Source organism: Ranitomeya imitator, chromosome 8 (assembly GCF_032444005.1).
Source record: "Ranitomeya imitator isolate aRanImi1 chromosome 8, aRanImi1.pri, whole genome shotgun sequence".
Classification (NCBI taxonomy): domain Eukaryota; kingdom Metazoa; phylum Chordata; class Amphibia; order Anura; family Dendrobatidae; genus Ranitomeya; species Ranitomeya imitator.
The window spans coordinates 170129288-170146678 of NC_091289.1; the positions used below are offsets into that span (position 1 = coordinate 170129288).

The 17391-nt window shown below is 41.7% G+C and overlaps 1 protein-coding gene across 1 annotated transcript in view; it reads right to left on the minus strand.

Annotated features, from left to right (window-relative positions):
* Window positions 1-17391, minus strand: part of LOC138648245 (tenascin-like) — an 82198-nt gene that overhangs the window by 40632 nt on the left and 24175 nt on the right. The window contains exons 3-6 of the mRNA XM_069737808.1: window positions 12755-13399; window positions 9253-9627; window positions 6961-7224; window positions 4784-4969 (exon numbers count right to left, since the gene is read on the minus strand). Of these exons, the coding sequence (XP_069593909.1) occupies window positions 4784-4969; window positions 6961-7224; window positions 9253-9627; window positions 12755-13399 (1470 nt within the window). The remainder of the gene's footprint in view (window positions 1-4783; window positions 4970-6960; window positions 7225-9252; window positions 9628-12754; window positions 13400-17391) is intronic.

Below are 17391 nucleotides of genomic sequence, written 5' to 3' on the forward strand. Positions count from 1 at the left end.
AATTTATGCGCTAAGCATTATCAATTTTTCATATTTCTAGTGCAGTAATGCAATTCAATTTTCATATTTTATGTTTGCATATGCTGCCTTATCTGTTTGATTGTATATGAGTTGGTGACTCTAGGTAAGTACCTGTGCAGTCCTGATTTATGTTTGGATGTGACGTCAGTTTTTTAAATATTTTGTATGATCTTGTCCTTGATATCCTTATAGACTGTTTATGTCTTTGTCAGTGGGCAAACTTACAAAATCAGCAAGGGATCAAATAATCATTTCCCCCATTGTATATATGCAAAATTCCTTTTCAAAGAGGAAGAGGACTTGAACTCTATAGCGCCACCTGTTGGAAGCAGCAATCCTACACGTCACTATCGACCTTTTAACAAGTCTTGAAATGTGACTTAGGACAAAAGCCAAATCAGAATCTCAATTTGAACAGTGTTTCAGGATATTGCCCCTCGTCAGTGCAAAGTATGAGAACTGATTTTTTTTTTTATAAACATCATTTATGTTTTCATAAATGAAACACGTGGTTATTGTAGACAATATTGGATTAGCTGTAAATTACCTCATCCCAAACCTCACCACAGTCTTCATCCCAACCCTAACCCATCTCTTCAACCTATCACTAACAACTGGTGTTTTCCCCTCAAGCTTTAAACATGCCTCCATCACACCTATCCTCAAAAAGTCCTCTCTTGACCTATCCTCTGTATCTAGCTATCGCCCTATATCACTTCTCCCCTATGCCTCCAAGCTACTGGAACAACACGTTTACCTTGAACTGTCCTCCCATCTCTCTTCCTGCTCCCTCTTTTACCGCTTACAATCTGGCTTCCGGTCACACCACTCCACTGAAACTGCCCTAACTAAGGTCACCATTGACCTCTTAACCGCCAAGAGCAAGCGACACTACTCTGTCCTCCTCCTCCTCGACCTGTCGGCTGCCTTTGACACAGTGGACCATTCCCTATTATTACAGACCCTCTCATCCCTTGGCATCACAGACTTGGCCCTATCCTGGATCTCATCATACCTAACAGACCGGACATTCAGCGTCTCCCACTCACACACCACCTCCTCACCTCGCCCCCTATCTGTCGGAGTCCCACAAGGTTCAGTCCTTGGGCCCCTGCTCTTCTCCATTTACACCTTTGGCTTGGGACAGCTCATAGCATCTCATGGCTTTCAGTATCACCTCTATGCTGATGACACACAGATCTACATCTCTGGACCAGATATCACCTCCCTACTAACCAGAATCCCTCAATGTCTGTCCACTATTTCATCCTTCTTCTCCGCTAGATTTCCGAAACTTAACATGGACAAAACAGAATTCATCATCTTTCCCCCATCTCACGCGACCCCCCCAACGAACCTATCCATTACAGTAAACGGCTGCCCACTCTCCCCAGTCCCACAAGCTCGCTGCCTCGGAGTAATATTTGACGCTGATCTCTCCTTCAAACCACAGCCCTTTCCACTTCCTGCCGACTTCAACTCAAAAAAATTTCACGAATCCGTACATTCCTCAACCAAGAATCTGCAAAAACCCTAGTCCATGCCCTCATCATCTCTCGCTTTGACTACTGCAACCTCCTGCTCTGTGGCCTCCCCTCTAGCACTCTCGCACCCCTCCAATCTATTCTAAACTCTGCTGCCTGACTAATCCACCTGTCCCCCCGCTATTCCCCGGCCTCTCCCCTCTGTCAATCCCTTCACTGGCTCCCTATTGCCCAGAGACTCAACTACAAAACCCTAACCATGACGTACAAAGCCATCCACAACCTGTCTCCTCCATACATCTGTGACCTCGTCTCCCGGTACTTACCTACACGGAACCTCCGATCCTCACAAGATCTCCTTCTCTACTCCCCTCTTATCTCCTCTTCCCACAATTGCATACAAGATTTCTCTCGCGCATCACCCCTACTCTGGAATCCTCTACCACAACACATCAGACTCTCGTCTACCATCGAAACCTTCAAAAAGAACCTGAAGACCTACCTCTTCCGACAAGCCTACAACCTGCAGTAACCACCGATCCACCAAACCGCTGCATGACCAGCTCTACCCTCGCCTACTGTATCCTCACCCATCCCTTGTAGATTGTGAGCCCTCGCGGGCAGGGTCCTCTGTCCTCCTGTACCAGTTATGACTTGTATTGTTTAAGATTATTGTACTTGTTTTTATTATGTATACCCCTCTTCACATGTAAAGCGCCATGGAATAAATGGCGCTATAACAATAAATAATAATAATAATAATTACACAAATATATATTATAAAGATTGTTCCGTTTATTGGCGGCTGGAGTAGGTGCTTCGCTTTCGGCTGTTATAACCGTATTATAAGCCTTTTATATCCTTTGTTACCTTGGGGGCCAACCATACGTTGGCAGCCCTTTTACAGACTTTTCAGTGCAGCCTGAGAACATATGGAGATGGTTAAAATAAAGCGCTACTGACAGCAATTTCCAGATGGGCCCCCCAAATCTATGTGAAACTTCATCTGTGTCAGAAGTCACTGTAAAATACCGTTACTCAACATGTCACATGAAAGCAATTTGGATTCCAGGAGACAAGACGCCCAACAGCAGATATCAGAAATGTTAATGAATCAATATGGTGGGCAAGATCATAAAGTAAAAAATGAATAAATGATTACCCGACGTTTGGCTCATTGGACATTGGTCCTTGTTCCCATAGGAGACACAAATTAGCTAATCTCATTTAATTATTCCATTACACCAGATACTTTTGACCCATTTATAATAATGGGAACTTCAGAAAGAATATTGTTTTAGCTAATCCTGAGCCAGAAGGCATAAAGATTTTTAAAAATACAGTAAAAAAGAAATGATGCACCCTTTAAATGGAATCTGTCAGGAGATTTTCACTACCTCATCTGAGAGCAGCATAATATAGACAAAGAGACCCTGAATCCAATGATATATCACTTAGTTTACTGGGTGTGACAGTTCTGACACTATCAGAGTTTTTAGATTTAGCAATGCAGCAGAGCTGAGAAAGCTAGCACCGCCCACACCAGGCTCTGTGTACACTGTCTATAGATAGTGAGGTGCTTATCACAGGAGGGGGTGGAGTCAGACTAGCGTGCACACACTGCTGTAGCCTGGGCAATGAAAACCACAAGGTGGTAAAATCTTCATTGCAACTAAACAACAGCACACAGCCTGACATGTAACACATCGTTGAAATCTGTGTTTTAACCCCTACCTCATGCTGTTGTCAGATTACATAGCAAAAACCTGCTGACAGATTCCCTTTAAGCCCTGGATCAGGTAAACTAACAATAACACAATATGGAGAGTTCCTTTAAGGCAATGATCCCATGTTTTTTTTTTTACTAAAGGCCAGTTAATATTACCACTTATACAAGGAAGGCAGTGGTTCAGAACAATAATATATATTACTAGATGTGTTTGACTTTTTTTAGGTAGCATGTGTAAGATTAAACTAAAGTGCAGCTGCATGTCAACTCGGCAGTGTACAAGATAAGATAAGCACATAGTTTTGACTCTATAGGGACACACCCATTGACAAGGAGAATGGTAACACCCAGTTGTCAACTTATTCATATATTTCTAGGAGAAATAACAGAGGAAGGGCACAACATAGAATATGAAGACAAGATGATCCAGAATTGTTTTTTCATGGAGAATTATTTTAGGTAATTACTAAATGGGAGAATTTTTCAGCTTCTAATATGCTAATATACAATAAAACAATAACAATCACGACTGCATTCAATATTAGCAGTAAAAACCTAAATGCATTGAGTGCCCCTATTAGTGGATGCAAGCAGACAGAATTTTATTATTTACTATGTGAAGAAAAGAATGGGACAGGGAGCTCTATCGACTCCTATAAAGGTGGGTTAGTGAATTCGGGTCACCAGATAAGCAGTATAGTTCACAGAGACATAAGTAGATACAGAAGACCAATCTAAAGTTGGATATGGGGCCTTATGATTTCCATGGACCCCCTATGCATAGATATAGCAGGGCTTAGTTAAACAATGCCTACATGCTTTGGACACCTTTGACGTGCAAAAAAAAAAATTCTGTATGTACCGTAAGTGGACATCTTTAGTTGATAACATTTCCAAGCTTCCCTTTACAATCTTCTTTCATTCATTTTCAGATGTGCAGATCCAAACCTCAGATTTTTCTCTTGTATGAGTGTTTCTCCCAGTAATATAGGCTGGATGTAAGGTATGTGTGCATTCGGGGTGCTGCTGTTTTCACTTCTCATATATCAGAACATCTTCTATCCTGTTCATATTTCCTTTTTATGTGTTTTCTCCTTTTTATAGCCTGCCTTCCATAATATACTTTCCACTCTTTCTATGCTGCAGAAATACATGTACATCCCCTCCCTGCTTCTAACTCTAAGGGCTCATATTCACATGCGAGAAACTCGGACGAGTCACGCACGTCAATACCCGGCACTGCACCCGGCACTCAGATCGGAGCGCTCAGCTGCATGGATTTCGATGCAGCTGAGCACTCCGATCCGAGTGTCCGCAGCAGTGCCGGGTATTGACGGGCGAGACTCGTCCGAGTATCTCGCATGGGAGTGTGAGCCCTAACACTGAGAGAAGAGAAGAGCGAAGTGCTATAAGTGCCAGATGCACATAGTCTTGTACTGAAAAAGTGCAGAACCCTTATACCTTGGCATGTTGCACGGCAAATAATTATAAATATATTAGAGAAAGGTCATAGGTTATGATTGAATGAAGAGAACATTGCATTACCCACCTTTAATGATGTATCTTGTCTTGGGGTCTTTGCTTTGGGACACTTGGACCTCTGTCTCCGCTCCTCCGGGTTGGGCAGCATACTTCAGTTTAAAGTAATCTACTCTAATATCAGGATTCTCCCACTCCACATCCAAGGAATCCTCTGTCTCTTCAGTCACCCAGAGCGTTCCTAGAGCAGAGTCATCTGAAAATAGAATGTAAAGATGACTTCCTCTACTGCAAGAAAATCCATGTAACATGGACAAGTCTATGTGTCGTTTATCACATCAGTCAAGAATGAGGAACTGTGTGTAGGCAAGCCAAACCGGCCTTTGGAAAGCTGCTCATACACACTGAGATGTCAAAATGAGATATCTCTTGTTCTCAGTGTGACACCCCAGGGTCCTGGTTGTCACAGTGGCATTGCTTTCCTCACAGGGAGAGTGATGTCACGCTTGGAAGTGATGAAGGATTCCTTTTATCAGGTAATCACAAAGCACACAACATGTTCACACTCTAGGCCAGAAGGGGGAGCTCTGATCCTGCTTTTGGTTGGCTCCCCTATATATAAATTCTGGTCTGCAGGGAAAGTTAGACAGTTAGCGCTGGACAGCAGACTGGAGCAGTCTGAGGCAGAAGGACGACGTGTGAGGGGCCATGCAGCCTGAGGTGCTGCAGCTCCTGGATAGTGATATACCGAAGGAAGAACAGCGATTAGTGAGCGTGCAGGAGAGCAAAGCACAGGAGAGTGACATTTGGGGAGAACAGCTGCGACTTGGCTACGTCCCAGGCAGAGAGCAGATACTGGTAGCCAGAAGACCGAGGTTGTGTCGGACTCTAAGAGGCACAGCAGAAACCGGCAGGAGAGCTGGATTACACATCACCTGTCTGCCCTAATACTCAGGAGACACAGTGGCATATAGAGCCCGGGTCATGATAGAGACCCTGTAAAAAGGCTCAAGCCACCTGTCATACGGGTTTGTGTCCCACCTTTATGGAGGACAGAGAGAACTGTGAGGACCTTGCCAGAAGCCATAGGCAGTAAGGGACTACAATACCACCGCGCTATGAGGAAGGCATTTAACTCCACCTGGTAAAGGGGACTCTGAATTCGCTTCCAAGCCGGCCGGACGCCGCCTGCCCTGTGATCTGGTGCCATGGACTGTGGCTGCCTGAAGTCTTCAGTAAACCAGGTAAAGAGACTGCAAACCTGTGTCCTCCGTTCTTTACGCACCACTCACCATCTTCACCTTCATACTGGGAGCCCTGGGGACCTACTTCACCTGTGGGAAGTTATACCATCTCAGCTGCCTTAACATCACCCCAGCGGACCCCTTTAAGCAGCGTTGGTCCCCACTGACCGAATACCACAGGTGGCGTCACAAACACAAACTCCCTTAAAAGACCTTTCCCTTTAACATGGGCGCCCAGGACCACGGACCGGGTCACCGCCACCGTGAGACATCCCTTTAAGTACCGGACCTGGTACCGACTACCCCACTGCCCTGGTGGGCGTTTCATCAGTATCCCAGCATCAATAAGATTTACAGCAGGAGGACTGTTTCTTTTCTATGTAAAATCTGAAAATTATTCATCCTCTAAAGATCACTCGAAACTGGGAAAGAGAGAAAGAAAGAAAGAAAGAAAGAATAACAAAGCATGTAACTGTTTTGGGAACCCTGGAGATAGGATGCCAGCACATGTTAGATGCATCCCTTATTTAATTGGGTGGAGAGAAACTGTCAGGGGTTTTGACAAGTCATATTTACAGAACACTCATGAAAAGGGCAAAAAAAATAATTGAGTCTTCCTGTCCAAGGTGGCTATGGTGTGGTAGGTTCTATCAGCAACATGAAAGAAGGAAGGAAAAAAGAGAGAGCAGGAGAAAGAACGTTAGGAAGGAAGAAAGAAAGAGCAGGAGAAAGAAAGTCAGGAATGAAGGAAGAAAGAAAGAGAGAGGGAGATAGAAAGTCAGGAAGGAAGAAAGAGAAAGAAAGTAAGGAAGGAAGAAAGAGAGAGAAAGACAGCAGGAGAAAGAAATTCAGAAAGGAAGAAAGAGAAAGCATGAGAGAAAGAAAGTCAGAGAGGAAGAAAGGGAAAACGAGCGGGAAAAAGAGTTAGCAAGGAGGGGAGAAAGATAAAGAGGGAGAGAAAGAGAGTCAGGAGAGAAGAAGGACTTTTTGTGACACTTCTTACCAGTTCGGCCTTGAATCTCGGCTGGATCACTGGTCACACCATTCTTCACTTGGTACATCATTACTTTGTACAATGTGCTGGGGTTCAGACCGCCAATCTGGTAAAAGTCTTGGTTTGCAGAAACCTTAATTTGACGTTTGTGGCTTTCATCTCCAAAAGGATAATAACTAATATAATAATAATCCACTTCCACCAGCAGATCCCAGGCAACGTTCAGAGAGTCCTCTGTTGTGCTGATGAGACGTAAGTTCTGTACGGCCATCACTGTCATAAAGCAAAAATAGGTAAATTACTTATAATAATCACTGACACTGAAAACAGCGGGGGAGGAATCACGTCTTTGTACTTCTTTTATCAGACAAGAAAATGTTTACACTGATCAAAATAAAAAACAAAAATACGTGAGAAAATTATATCTAAAAACCCTGCTGTTTATTAAACTGTTAGCAGTATTGGTCAATTATCATGTGCCGTATAATCCGGATGAGCCGCAGCGATGTTCATCTTGTGCGTGGCCTTGATTTATCATTTGCACTTTCTTAAGTCATTTCTTTTTATATCTTTTCTTTCAACTACAAAAAAAATAAACGGCTTGTGTGCTACTCTGGGATACTAAAAATTAAATAACTACTAATACATGAAGAAAAAAAATCACAATTAGAACTATTTTCCCCCTTTTGGAAAACAAAAGTAGCAAAAGCAATGAAGAATCAGGGTCTTTGTCGATCACTTAAAGGGGTTTTCCACTATTTTAATACTAATGACCTATCTATAGGAAGACCATTAAAATCAGATCTGTGGGAGGCCAAGTCCCAGCACCCCCAACAATCAGCTGATAGAAGTTGCTTTGGCACATCAAAAGTTCCACAGTGCCAAACACTGTGTAGTGGCAATGAGAGGTACTGCAAGCTCTCTACCAAAACAGTGAATGAGCGCAATGTTGCAGTACCATTTACGGCCACTACACACTGTATGGCACTGCAGTGACAGTGTGAGTTATCAGTCCTTGGGGCAAGGCAAGTATTTTGCATCCCATAACCCATGTACTGTTGGCGCCCTATGAGTCCCTTCCAAAGTCCACTAATGAACCTCTTATTCCCCAAGATTATCTATTGTATTTTAAGAAAAAAAAATGTAATTATAGTTTGTTCTTTGGTCCATTAGATTTTCCAGATTTTTGTTAAATCCAGCATAAAATTGAAATAATAAAAAGTTATATATTGTTATAAAAAAAATTCTGAATTTGATTTAATATTTTTTTGCGTGTGTTTTTTTTTTTAATGTAACTATTTTATTACCCTACCCCTAAAACTAACCCTAGAGTTGGAAAACGTACATAAATTATAAAAAATGTATTAGAATAATTTTTTTGTTTTACAAGGAAAGCTGTTTTTAAATTTGGGCCAACTCTTCCATTCGTTCTCTATCTCTCCTCTCACAACAGAGAAGTGCAGGAGAGCAGTGCGGGAGATCAATATTGTCTGGCTCAGTCTCTATCATCTAGGTCGCTGTCCATGTAGAGCGCAGCAGCCGATGACAAACTCCTCTAAACTGCTGCGCTCTACATTGGAAATGGTAGCAGTGACCAAGATAATAAAGCAGCCACTGGCCACATTACTCCTTTAGATAGCCAGACGGTAAATCACTGTGGCTGTGAGCTCATTTGAAAGTTGGGGAGAGGGCCGAGAATGTTACACCCCCAAAAGAATTTGGTGCCCCATTGGCTTCCCTTCCTTAATCACTTCCCACTGTTGATCTGTTCGCGTGCCACAGTATCTTAAATGAGCTGATCGCTGGTGATGTAAAAAAAATAATAATCAACTATTTTGGGACATTCTATTGTATAACAATTGGTTTTCGACAATATAGTGACTTACGGTAGATTGAAGTTGAAAATTCTATGAGAATTGGTGTTTATCTAATTTTTTTCTTTACATCTTATTATTAGTAGTTGCTTATTTAGCAGTTAGTACAACTAATATTTTGCATCCTATATAATGTAGCTGCCTGACAAATGTGTTTGATGGCTCTAATGAGATATAAGTTTTTCGCTTTATTTGCCATTGATATCGCTGTATATATGGAGCCGTTCTTTTTCGTAGACAAAATAAATCGGTAGGAAGCAGCTGTGATACCACAATATAATACATGGAGCAAAAAGGTGTTTTGAGTTTCAGATCTCTCCCCATTATTTCCATTTGCTCTAATAGTGCAAAAGGAATGGTGTTGTCTTCATGAGATCCCGCAATATAAGCAAGGACTCAGTAAAGGTTCCTCAGACTCGTATCTTACCTTCTGAGCAGGATTCACCAAAGAAGCCCTCCTCACAGAAGCACTGGCCACCGTCGCAACGGCCATTTTCACCACAATTAACAAGACAGTCCTCCTCAAGGCAGGTGACTCCTGTGAATCCCACGTTACACTGGCAGGCACCATCGACACATCTGCCATTTTCACCACAATCCAAAAGGCATGCCCTCTCACTGCAGTCAGGGCCGGTGAAACCAACTGCACACTGGCAAACGCCATTGACACATACGCCATTGTTAGCGCAGTTGTTGGGGCAACTTCTCTGAGAACAGTCTGGACCTTCCCAACCTTCATCACACACACATGTACGGGTGACGGGATTATATCTGCCATTAAAACTGCAAAGACCGGCCATCTCTGAAAAAGAGAGATATCAAAGCTTGTTACGGGATGTTGTAAACAAAAATCTATTATTCGATCTCATATCTGTGGAACTATTAGTATTATTTATTTTTAGAGCACATTGATTCCATGGCAGTGTACATGAGAAGGGGTTATATACAAAATACAGATATAAATTACAGTGAACAAACTAACAATGACAGACGGATACGGAGGGGGTGGGACCCTGCCCTAGTGGTCTTACACTCTACAGGGTAATGGGACACAATAGGTTGGGGGTTGCGGCAGCTCCGGTAGTGGTGAAATGACAGCGGGGTCAGTGCAGACTGTAATCTTTCTGGGGTTTTCAAATTCCGTCTGAAAGTTCTGAATGTGGTGGAATCGGACATGTTGGGGCACAGAATTCCAGAGGATGGGGGCTAATCGGGGGAAGTCTTGGAGGTGATTGGGTGATGAATGTACAAGTGTGGAGGAGAAGAGAAGGTCTTGGAAGGACCGGACATTACGCGTCGGAGGATATCGGAAGATTACATCAGAGATATAAGGCAGAGACAGATTACGGACAGCTTTCTAGGTCAAGGTTAGAAGTTTGATCTGGATTCCTTTGGGTAATGGGAGTCAATAAAGGGATTTGCAGAATTGAGAAGCTGGGGAGTACCAAGGAGAAAGGTGGATTAGACGGCCAGCAGAGTTAAGGAAGGACTGCAGAGGTGCAAGAGTGGTACCAAGAAGGCCACAGAGGAGGATATTACAGTAGTCCAGGTGGGACTAACATTTCAGTAGACAGGGTAGAGGAAAAGATGAATTCTGGAAATAATTTGGAGTTGAAGGCAGCAGGATGTGGTGAGAGCTTGGATGTAGGGTTTGAAGGACAAGGGCAAAGTCAAGGGTAACTCGGAGACAGTGACTTCCAGTACAGAGGAAAGTGAGGTGTCATGTACTGTGATAGAAAGATTGGGTAGGAGAATTAGGTAAGATGGAGGAAAGATGATGAATTTGGTTTAACTTTCACCTATCTACCTGTTTATCTAACTACTTATCCATCTATCTTTCTCATGTTTATCTCTTTGTCTATTTCATATTCATCCATCGCATATCTATCTATCCATCTATCGTCTATCTTATATCTATTTACATTTCATAAGTTGTGCAAAGTAACAGTAAAAACACTCTCAAGAAAGGAAGGATTTTTAATTTTATAGTTTACAGCTCATTGCCTTAGTTACCGGCCACCTCTGCATTTTATCTGTAGTGACAAGTCTCCTAGAGGGATATTCAGTTTCCATCAGAAAATGTAATATCATAATGGAATTCATCTGGATTATTTGGGATGTGTTTGAGCACAAACATAAAGGCAGGAGAGACAGCAAGTGTGATCCCCCTGTCTGCCCTTATATTTTGATACTGTGCAAATGTTGGGTAACAGTGATCTATTTTAAGGGCAAAGCCGGAGATACACAGCTCATGTCCTCGGTGCACCAACCATGTTGGTCCATAGTACTGGAAATTCCATGACATCAATAGAATAGAAATTATTTCCATGACCATGTGTGACCATGCTTTGTGTCTTGAAGAATGAGTACAAAAAAGCTACAAACCGTCCGTTATGATCTTTTATACTCGTGATCCTCTCCCTTATCAGTTATATCATTTCAACAAAGCTTGGAAACAAATGTGCAGCTGCTATGAGAAAGGCCACGAATATGTCTTAACTCTAGTTTCTATAAATCATCTTGTTGGTGACATTTAAGACAATATTGCTTCAAATGTCAAAATTAAATGCATGTTTTACCGCCGCCGGGATACGGAAAGCTTGAAGATAAGCAAAAAAAAAAAAAAATGAATGTAAAATACAAGACAAAACATGAAAACTGTGTTTAAATACTGGGTAATTTTCATGTTTTGTCTTGTATTTTTTATATATATATATATATATATATATATAGCAAAACATGGAAACTTGACAAGATTGCAGCGATAGGTAACGCATCTATATAAAATACAATAGCTGATGTTACAGCTCACCTCCTTCCCCTTCCCTTCGCAACTACCCAATTCAAAGCTTGCTGCCAAAAAACACTTATATATACAGTTCAACAGGGTCAGTGCCAGCCTATTGTTGTTTATGAAAAGAGCAGGAATGAGTCTAGTATTCAGCCTAGTGGCCAGTGAGGAAATTGCAATTTTTTTTTTTTTTTTTAATAGGTCATCTCTTTATAGATAGCAACCGCGAGACAGGAGTCAAGAGATAGATATGGATCCCAGATGTGGGATGTGCATCTACAAGACAGTTAAGGCATATATGAGTGAAATAGAAAATACACCTTTATAGGGAACCTGACAGCTAATACATGCTGCCCGATCCACAGGCAGCATGTATCACGGACTGACTGTATGATCTCAGCCATATGTGTTTGACTCTAAAATGCTGCGGTGTTTTAGAGAAAAACCTACTTTAAAAGCTGTTGGGGACCAAGCTGCGCTGTAGATTAGTCAGACAGATGGGACTCCGCAGCTATACATAGGCAGAGACCTGTCCATCCACGGCAGTGGGCTGGCAGAAGCCACTGAGGACTCACTCGCTGGTCTACAGTGCGGCTCAGTCCCCGGCGGGTTTTAAAGTACGGTATGTTTTTCTATGAAATGCCATCGCATTTCATACTAGAATGTACATGGCAGAGATCATACTGCCAGTGCCTGATACGTGCTGCCCGTGGATCGGGCAACCTATATCATGTGTCAGGTTCACTTTAAGGGTATATCTTAATGTGCAACACGATTTTGCCATTTTTGTGACTTGAAAAGTGACTTGAAAAGTGGGCCAGGTTTCCTGGAAGACAATATTAATGCCATATGGACCAAGATGAGTTAATAGAATAGGGGCATAATTTCAACACATATCTAATATGGTCATAGCAGAATATTTTGTCTGGGATCTTAAAATGCACCAACCAAAAGTGCACCCTATAATAAATATAGTGCATATATTGCATGGTGCAAAATGTAGACCATTGGACTGACGATGGGCCCTACACCATCTGCAGGGGTCAGAGTTATCGAATATATTCCAGTGTGCCATTATCACTCTTGGAGAAACCAATAAGGAGACATAAAGAGGCACCAGTTGGTTGAAGCTTCTTACCTACGGAGCAGTCAGCTCCCATGAAACCTTCATCACAGACGCAGACACCATTTACACACCGGCCGTTGGGTCGACAGTCGACGGCGCATTTTTTCTCTTTGCAGCTCACACCGGTGTATCCTTCTGCACATACACATACGCCATTTACACACCGGCCGTTGGGTCGACAGTCAACGGCGCATTTTTTCTCTTTGCAGCTCACACCGGTGTATCCTTCTGCACATACACATACGCCATTTACACACCGGCCGTTGGGTCGACAGTCAACGGCGCATTTTTTTTCTTTGCAGTCCACACCGGTGTATCCTTCTGCACATACACATGCGCCATTTACACACCGGCCGTTGGGTCGACAGTCAACAGCGCATTTTTTTTCTTTGCAGTCCACACCGGTGTATCCTTCTGCACATACACAGGTGCCATTGACGCATTTCCCGAATTCACCACAATCAACTGGGCATTTCTTCTTTCTGCAGGCCGGGCCTGAGTATCCCTCTGCGCATATACAAACTCCATCAACGCAGGTACCAAACTTGCCGCAGTCAGGGTTGCACTTCTTTATGGAACAGTCCGGTCCTTCCCAGCCCTCGTCACACTGACATTGGCCTAATGCTGGGACATATTTTCCATTCCCGCTACATTTACCTTGAAGTGTTGAAAAAAGAAATAAATTAAATATCAGTGCAAATTCATTATGAAGTCAGATATATATATAATTATTTTTCACACTGTCATTATACCTGGACGTTTGGTCAAGAACTTGAAATGAAAGGGGTTGTCCTCCTCTGGGGACAATTTTTGGAAGAGTGGCAAAAAGAAAGCCATTTTTGAAAGCAAGACATAAGATGTCCCGTTTGCAGCTTTAAAAAAAATGTGAAGGAGACACAGCTAGCATGTGGAAGAAGGTGCTCTGGTCAGATAAGACCAAATAATAACTTTTTTTGGTAAATGCAAAATGTTATGTGTATCGGAAAACAAATACTGAACATCATCCTGAAAACACCATCCCCACCGTCACACATGCTGGTGGCAGCATCATGCTGTGGAGATGCTTTCTTCAGCAGGGGCAGGGAAGCTGGTCAGCATTGATGGGAAGACTGATGGAGCTAAATACAGGACAATCCTGGAAGAAAACCTATTAGGCTATGTGCACACATTCAGGATTTTCAGAAATTCGCATGCGTTTTTGACGCTTTTTGTGCGTATTTGACGCTTTTTTTCCCGGAGCTTCCCAATGCATTAAATAGCGGGGGAAAAGCAAAAAAATCTGCAAAATTAATGAACATGCTGCTTTTTTTACCGCAATGCGTTTTTTTTTTTGGCAGGTCGACAGCGGAAATACATGCAGGGATTGTCTGTTTGTTAGGCAAACCTTGTACATGTTGCAGCTGCCGAACAGTGGTGAGGCATGCAGCTGTGGGGACTCAAACCTATTTTTTGAGCATGCGGAAGACACTCAGTTAGCACCTGAGCATGCTCGGATAACACCTTATCCCAGCACTCTCGCTCATCGCTAAAACCATTTATTATTTCCTTTATACACTGGCCACTTGGAATTTGTTAGGCTCTAACTTTCCAGTAGTTTCAGGAAACAACCCATGTACATTAGCCACAAGGAATAAACTCTTTCGTATCTGTTGTACGGAAGCATCTAATGAGCATGTGCAAAGGTCAGTGTGAACGGAGGGGGAGCAGAGGAGCTGTGACATCGCCTATTGTGACTGGTGGATCCTGTCTATTAGGTGCGTATTGAAGTGTTATCAGTCAGTGTAATCCTGCCTCTGATGATAACGAGCCTATTGAAAACTCTTCCTGAAAGAACAGTCTAAACAAAACCTCAGTGGCCATTTTGACAAATGAATGCTTTATCATTTTGGTTTTTAATAAAGATTGTGGAAAAAAATGCCAAAAATATATGTAACACAAAAACCTGATTTAAAAAAATAGGTAATTTTCTGATGATTGCTTCCCTTTACACAGTATTTTTAGCCTTTAGTTTTTCACCAACTTCTCTTATAATAAGTCACCATTCTGCTTGCCCATTAGGGACATCATTTCTTTGAAATTAGAAAAAAAAAATACCAGCAGGTTAACTATGGAAACTGTGCGAAGATCATGAGAATGAAGAGGGGAATAAATAAAGATAATTAAGAAGTATCGCTGACACCTGAAATCTAAAGGCATCCCACAATCCTTCGCGACAACATAATATCGCTGCGGGAGCTTCAATTAAAATGGTATTAAATTGCATCAATACAGAGACTTAGAACTAGAATATTTTACTTGGCCAATTTACTAAGTAAATTCAAAGGATCTTGCGCATTTCCTTTCCTCTCGAGCACGAGATTATTACGCTGGTTTATTTGTAGAGAATTGATGGTTGCAAAAATTGAGGAATGTTATGGGCAATAACGCCGAATTTATCAGGTCTTCATGGAAGTTTCAGCGTTTTTTATAATTTACAGCGTCAATTTTTTATATATCGCCTATGCAGTTTATTCTCTTCTGGTGCAAAGCGCCATCTAGTGGAATGTTTCAGAATGGCAGGATATCTGTGGCTCCCTTTGATCTACTGCTTTAATCACTTTGCGCAGTATCTGATATTAATTAGCTAGAAAAGTCAACTGACCCCAAGATAATGATCAGGTCCTGGCTCTCTTTTTTTTAATCCTTGCCCACTCTACAATAATAGAGGATATTAATAAAAAGCTCAACTAAATTGTTATCTTGCCATATTCAGTAGTTAGTTTGACATGTTTGACTGCGGTTTTTCAGCCTCTGAATAATCTTATAAAGAGCTACAGGAATGGACGAGTCGTAGAAGAAATAAATGATCCGATCGCTTTCATTTCCATGGCCAAAGATTGCAATTACGTCCATCAAAAACAAGTGGCAATTCTGCTACTGTATATAGCTAAGTGGGCACGGAAATATTGGATGAGGGGGCACAATGCTGCTTCCAGCGGAGGACTACTTCTATTCTGGGGGAAAATAGAATATCTAGAGAAAAAAATAGTAGATCTGATGTCTGCCCTATGTCTACATTGACTTTGGCTCAAAATTGGTAAAAAACATTAATTTCTCATATTAATTATAACACGCTCCCAAAAAAAAAAAGCTGCAATTCACATCACAACCACTAGATGGCCACATGCTAACACCCAGAGCATAAGCATATAGTGACAGAGTATCACAAAATAAGTTTTTTTTTGTTTTTCTTTTTCAAAGTTCATGTCATGCCAAGCCGTCATTGTCGTGATATGTCAAGCCAAGAACAATCGTAAGGAGGGACATATCTGGGAACATGATCCTAACACTAGCGTGGAATTGGAGAGTTTAGACTTTTTGCAGGTCATTCCTATAGTTTTCTAAAGATAGGCAATTCCAGAGATGGATCGCGGCAATTGATCTCTCTCTGGCTATTGAGATGGCATATTTACATTCAGCTGTGCCTATCAGACATATATGAGGGGGTATGAGAAGACTCGTGTCATCTGATCAGTGATTTGATCACCAACTACTTACGGATATAGCGATTTCCCAAATAAGCTGCACACATAGCCATTTATGTATTTTACCGCAATTTGGTTCAACCCTAGCCCCTTCACATGCCCATATACTATGTTTGTGGACCACTACCATTGTAAGGACAATGCAATGCTGCGCAGATCCACAGCACTACTATGGGTGAATATGAGCTAATAGCAACATTAATAGGTGGAATGGTGGCCATACTGAATTTGCTTAAAGGGTCATTTCTCATTTTCATAAAGGGATATCGTCGGATAGTTCTTGCAAAAAACAAGCACTTTTGCAATTTACTGCTTATTAAAATTTGCAGCTGTTCTTGAGATATTAACATTTTTCTTTCGGTTACATCTGGTTGCCTAGGAAACCGACCATCGCTGCTGTATAGATTGTAAGCACTGTGGTAAACTGACTGGGATTAGGATGCAATAGTGCTCCTTAGCAATCCTGGCCGGGCTTCAAAAACAGTGTTGAAAAGAAAAGAGCTCTGTAACTGTAAGCAAAGTGCATGTTCTGCTGTCTAACAGCGGTAGTCGGTTTCCAAGGCAACATGCTGTAAACATAAGAAAAGTGTTAATATCTCAAGAATGGCTGCAAATTTTTTAAAAAAAGCAGTAAATTGCAAATTTGCTTATATTTGCAAGCACTATGAAACAATACTCAATTATTGAACATGAGAATAACCTCTTTAATTTTGAGTTGCCCTCGTTGATGAATACCCCATGATGAAAAATATATATATCAGACAATATAGCAATAAGAAAGTGCTTAAATCCTCATTTATTACCATTCCCACTATCCCCTTCTAGCAAGAAAGCACAGCCATCCTTAGATAGGGAACATTGAACAGCAGAATTCAATTATACTAATTTGACCAAATATCTATGAGAAAATGTCATAAAAATGTATCTCCCGGGACACTTTATCTAGAGATATATCATCAAAGATTAAAGAGAAGACTTAAGAGTCATGCCAGGCTTTAATTATTAATCTTATAATTGGGATCCGGGGGAATTAATAGACATTGGTGCGGCAGATGACCAACGTCCTTGAAAGAAGCATATTCTCAGCACATGTGCGGCATCCGTAAGCCAACAATGTGAGTTCTG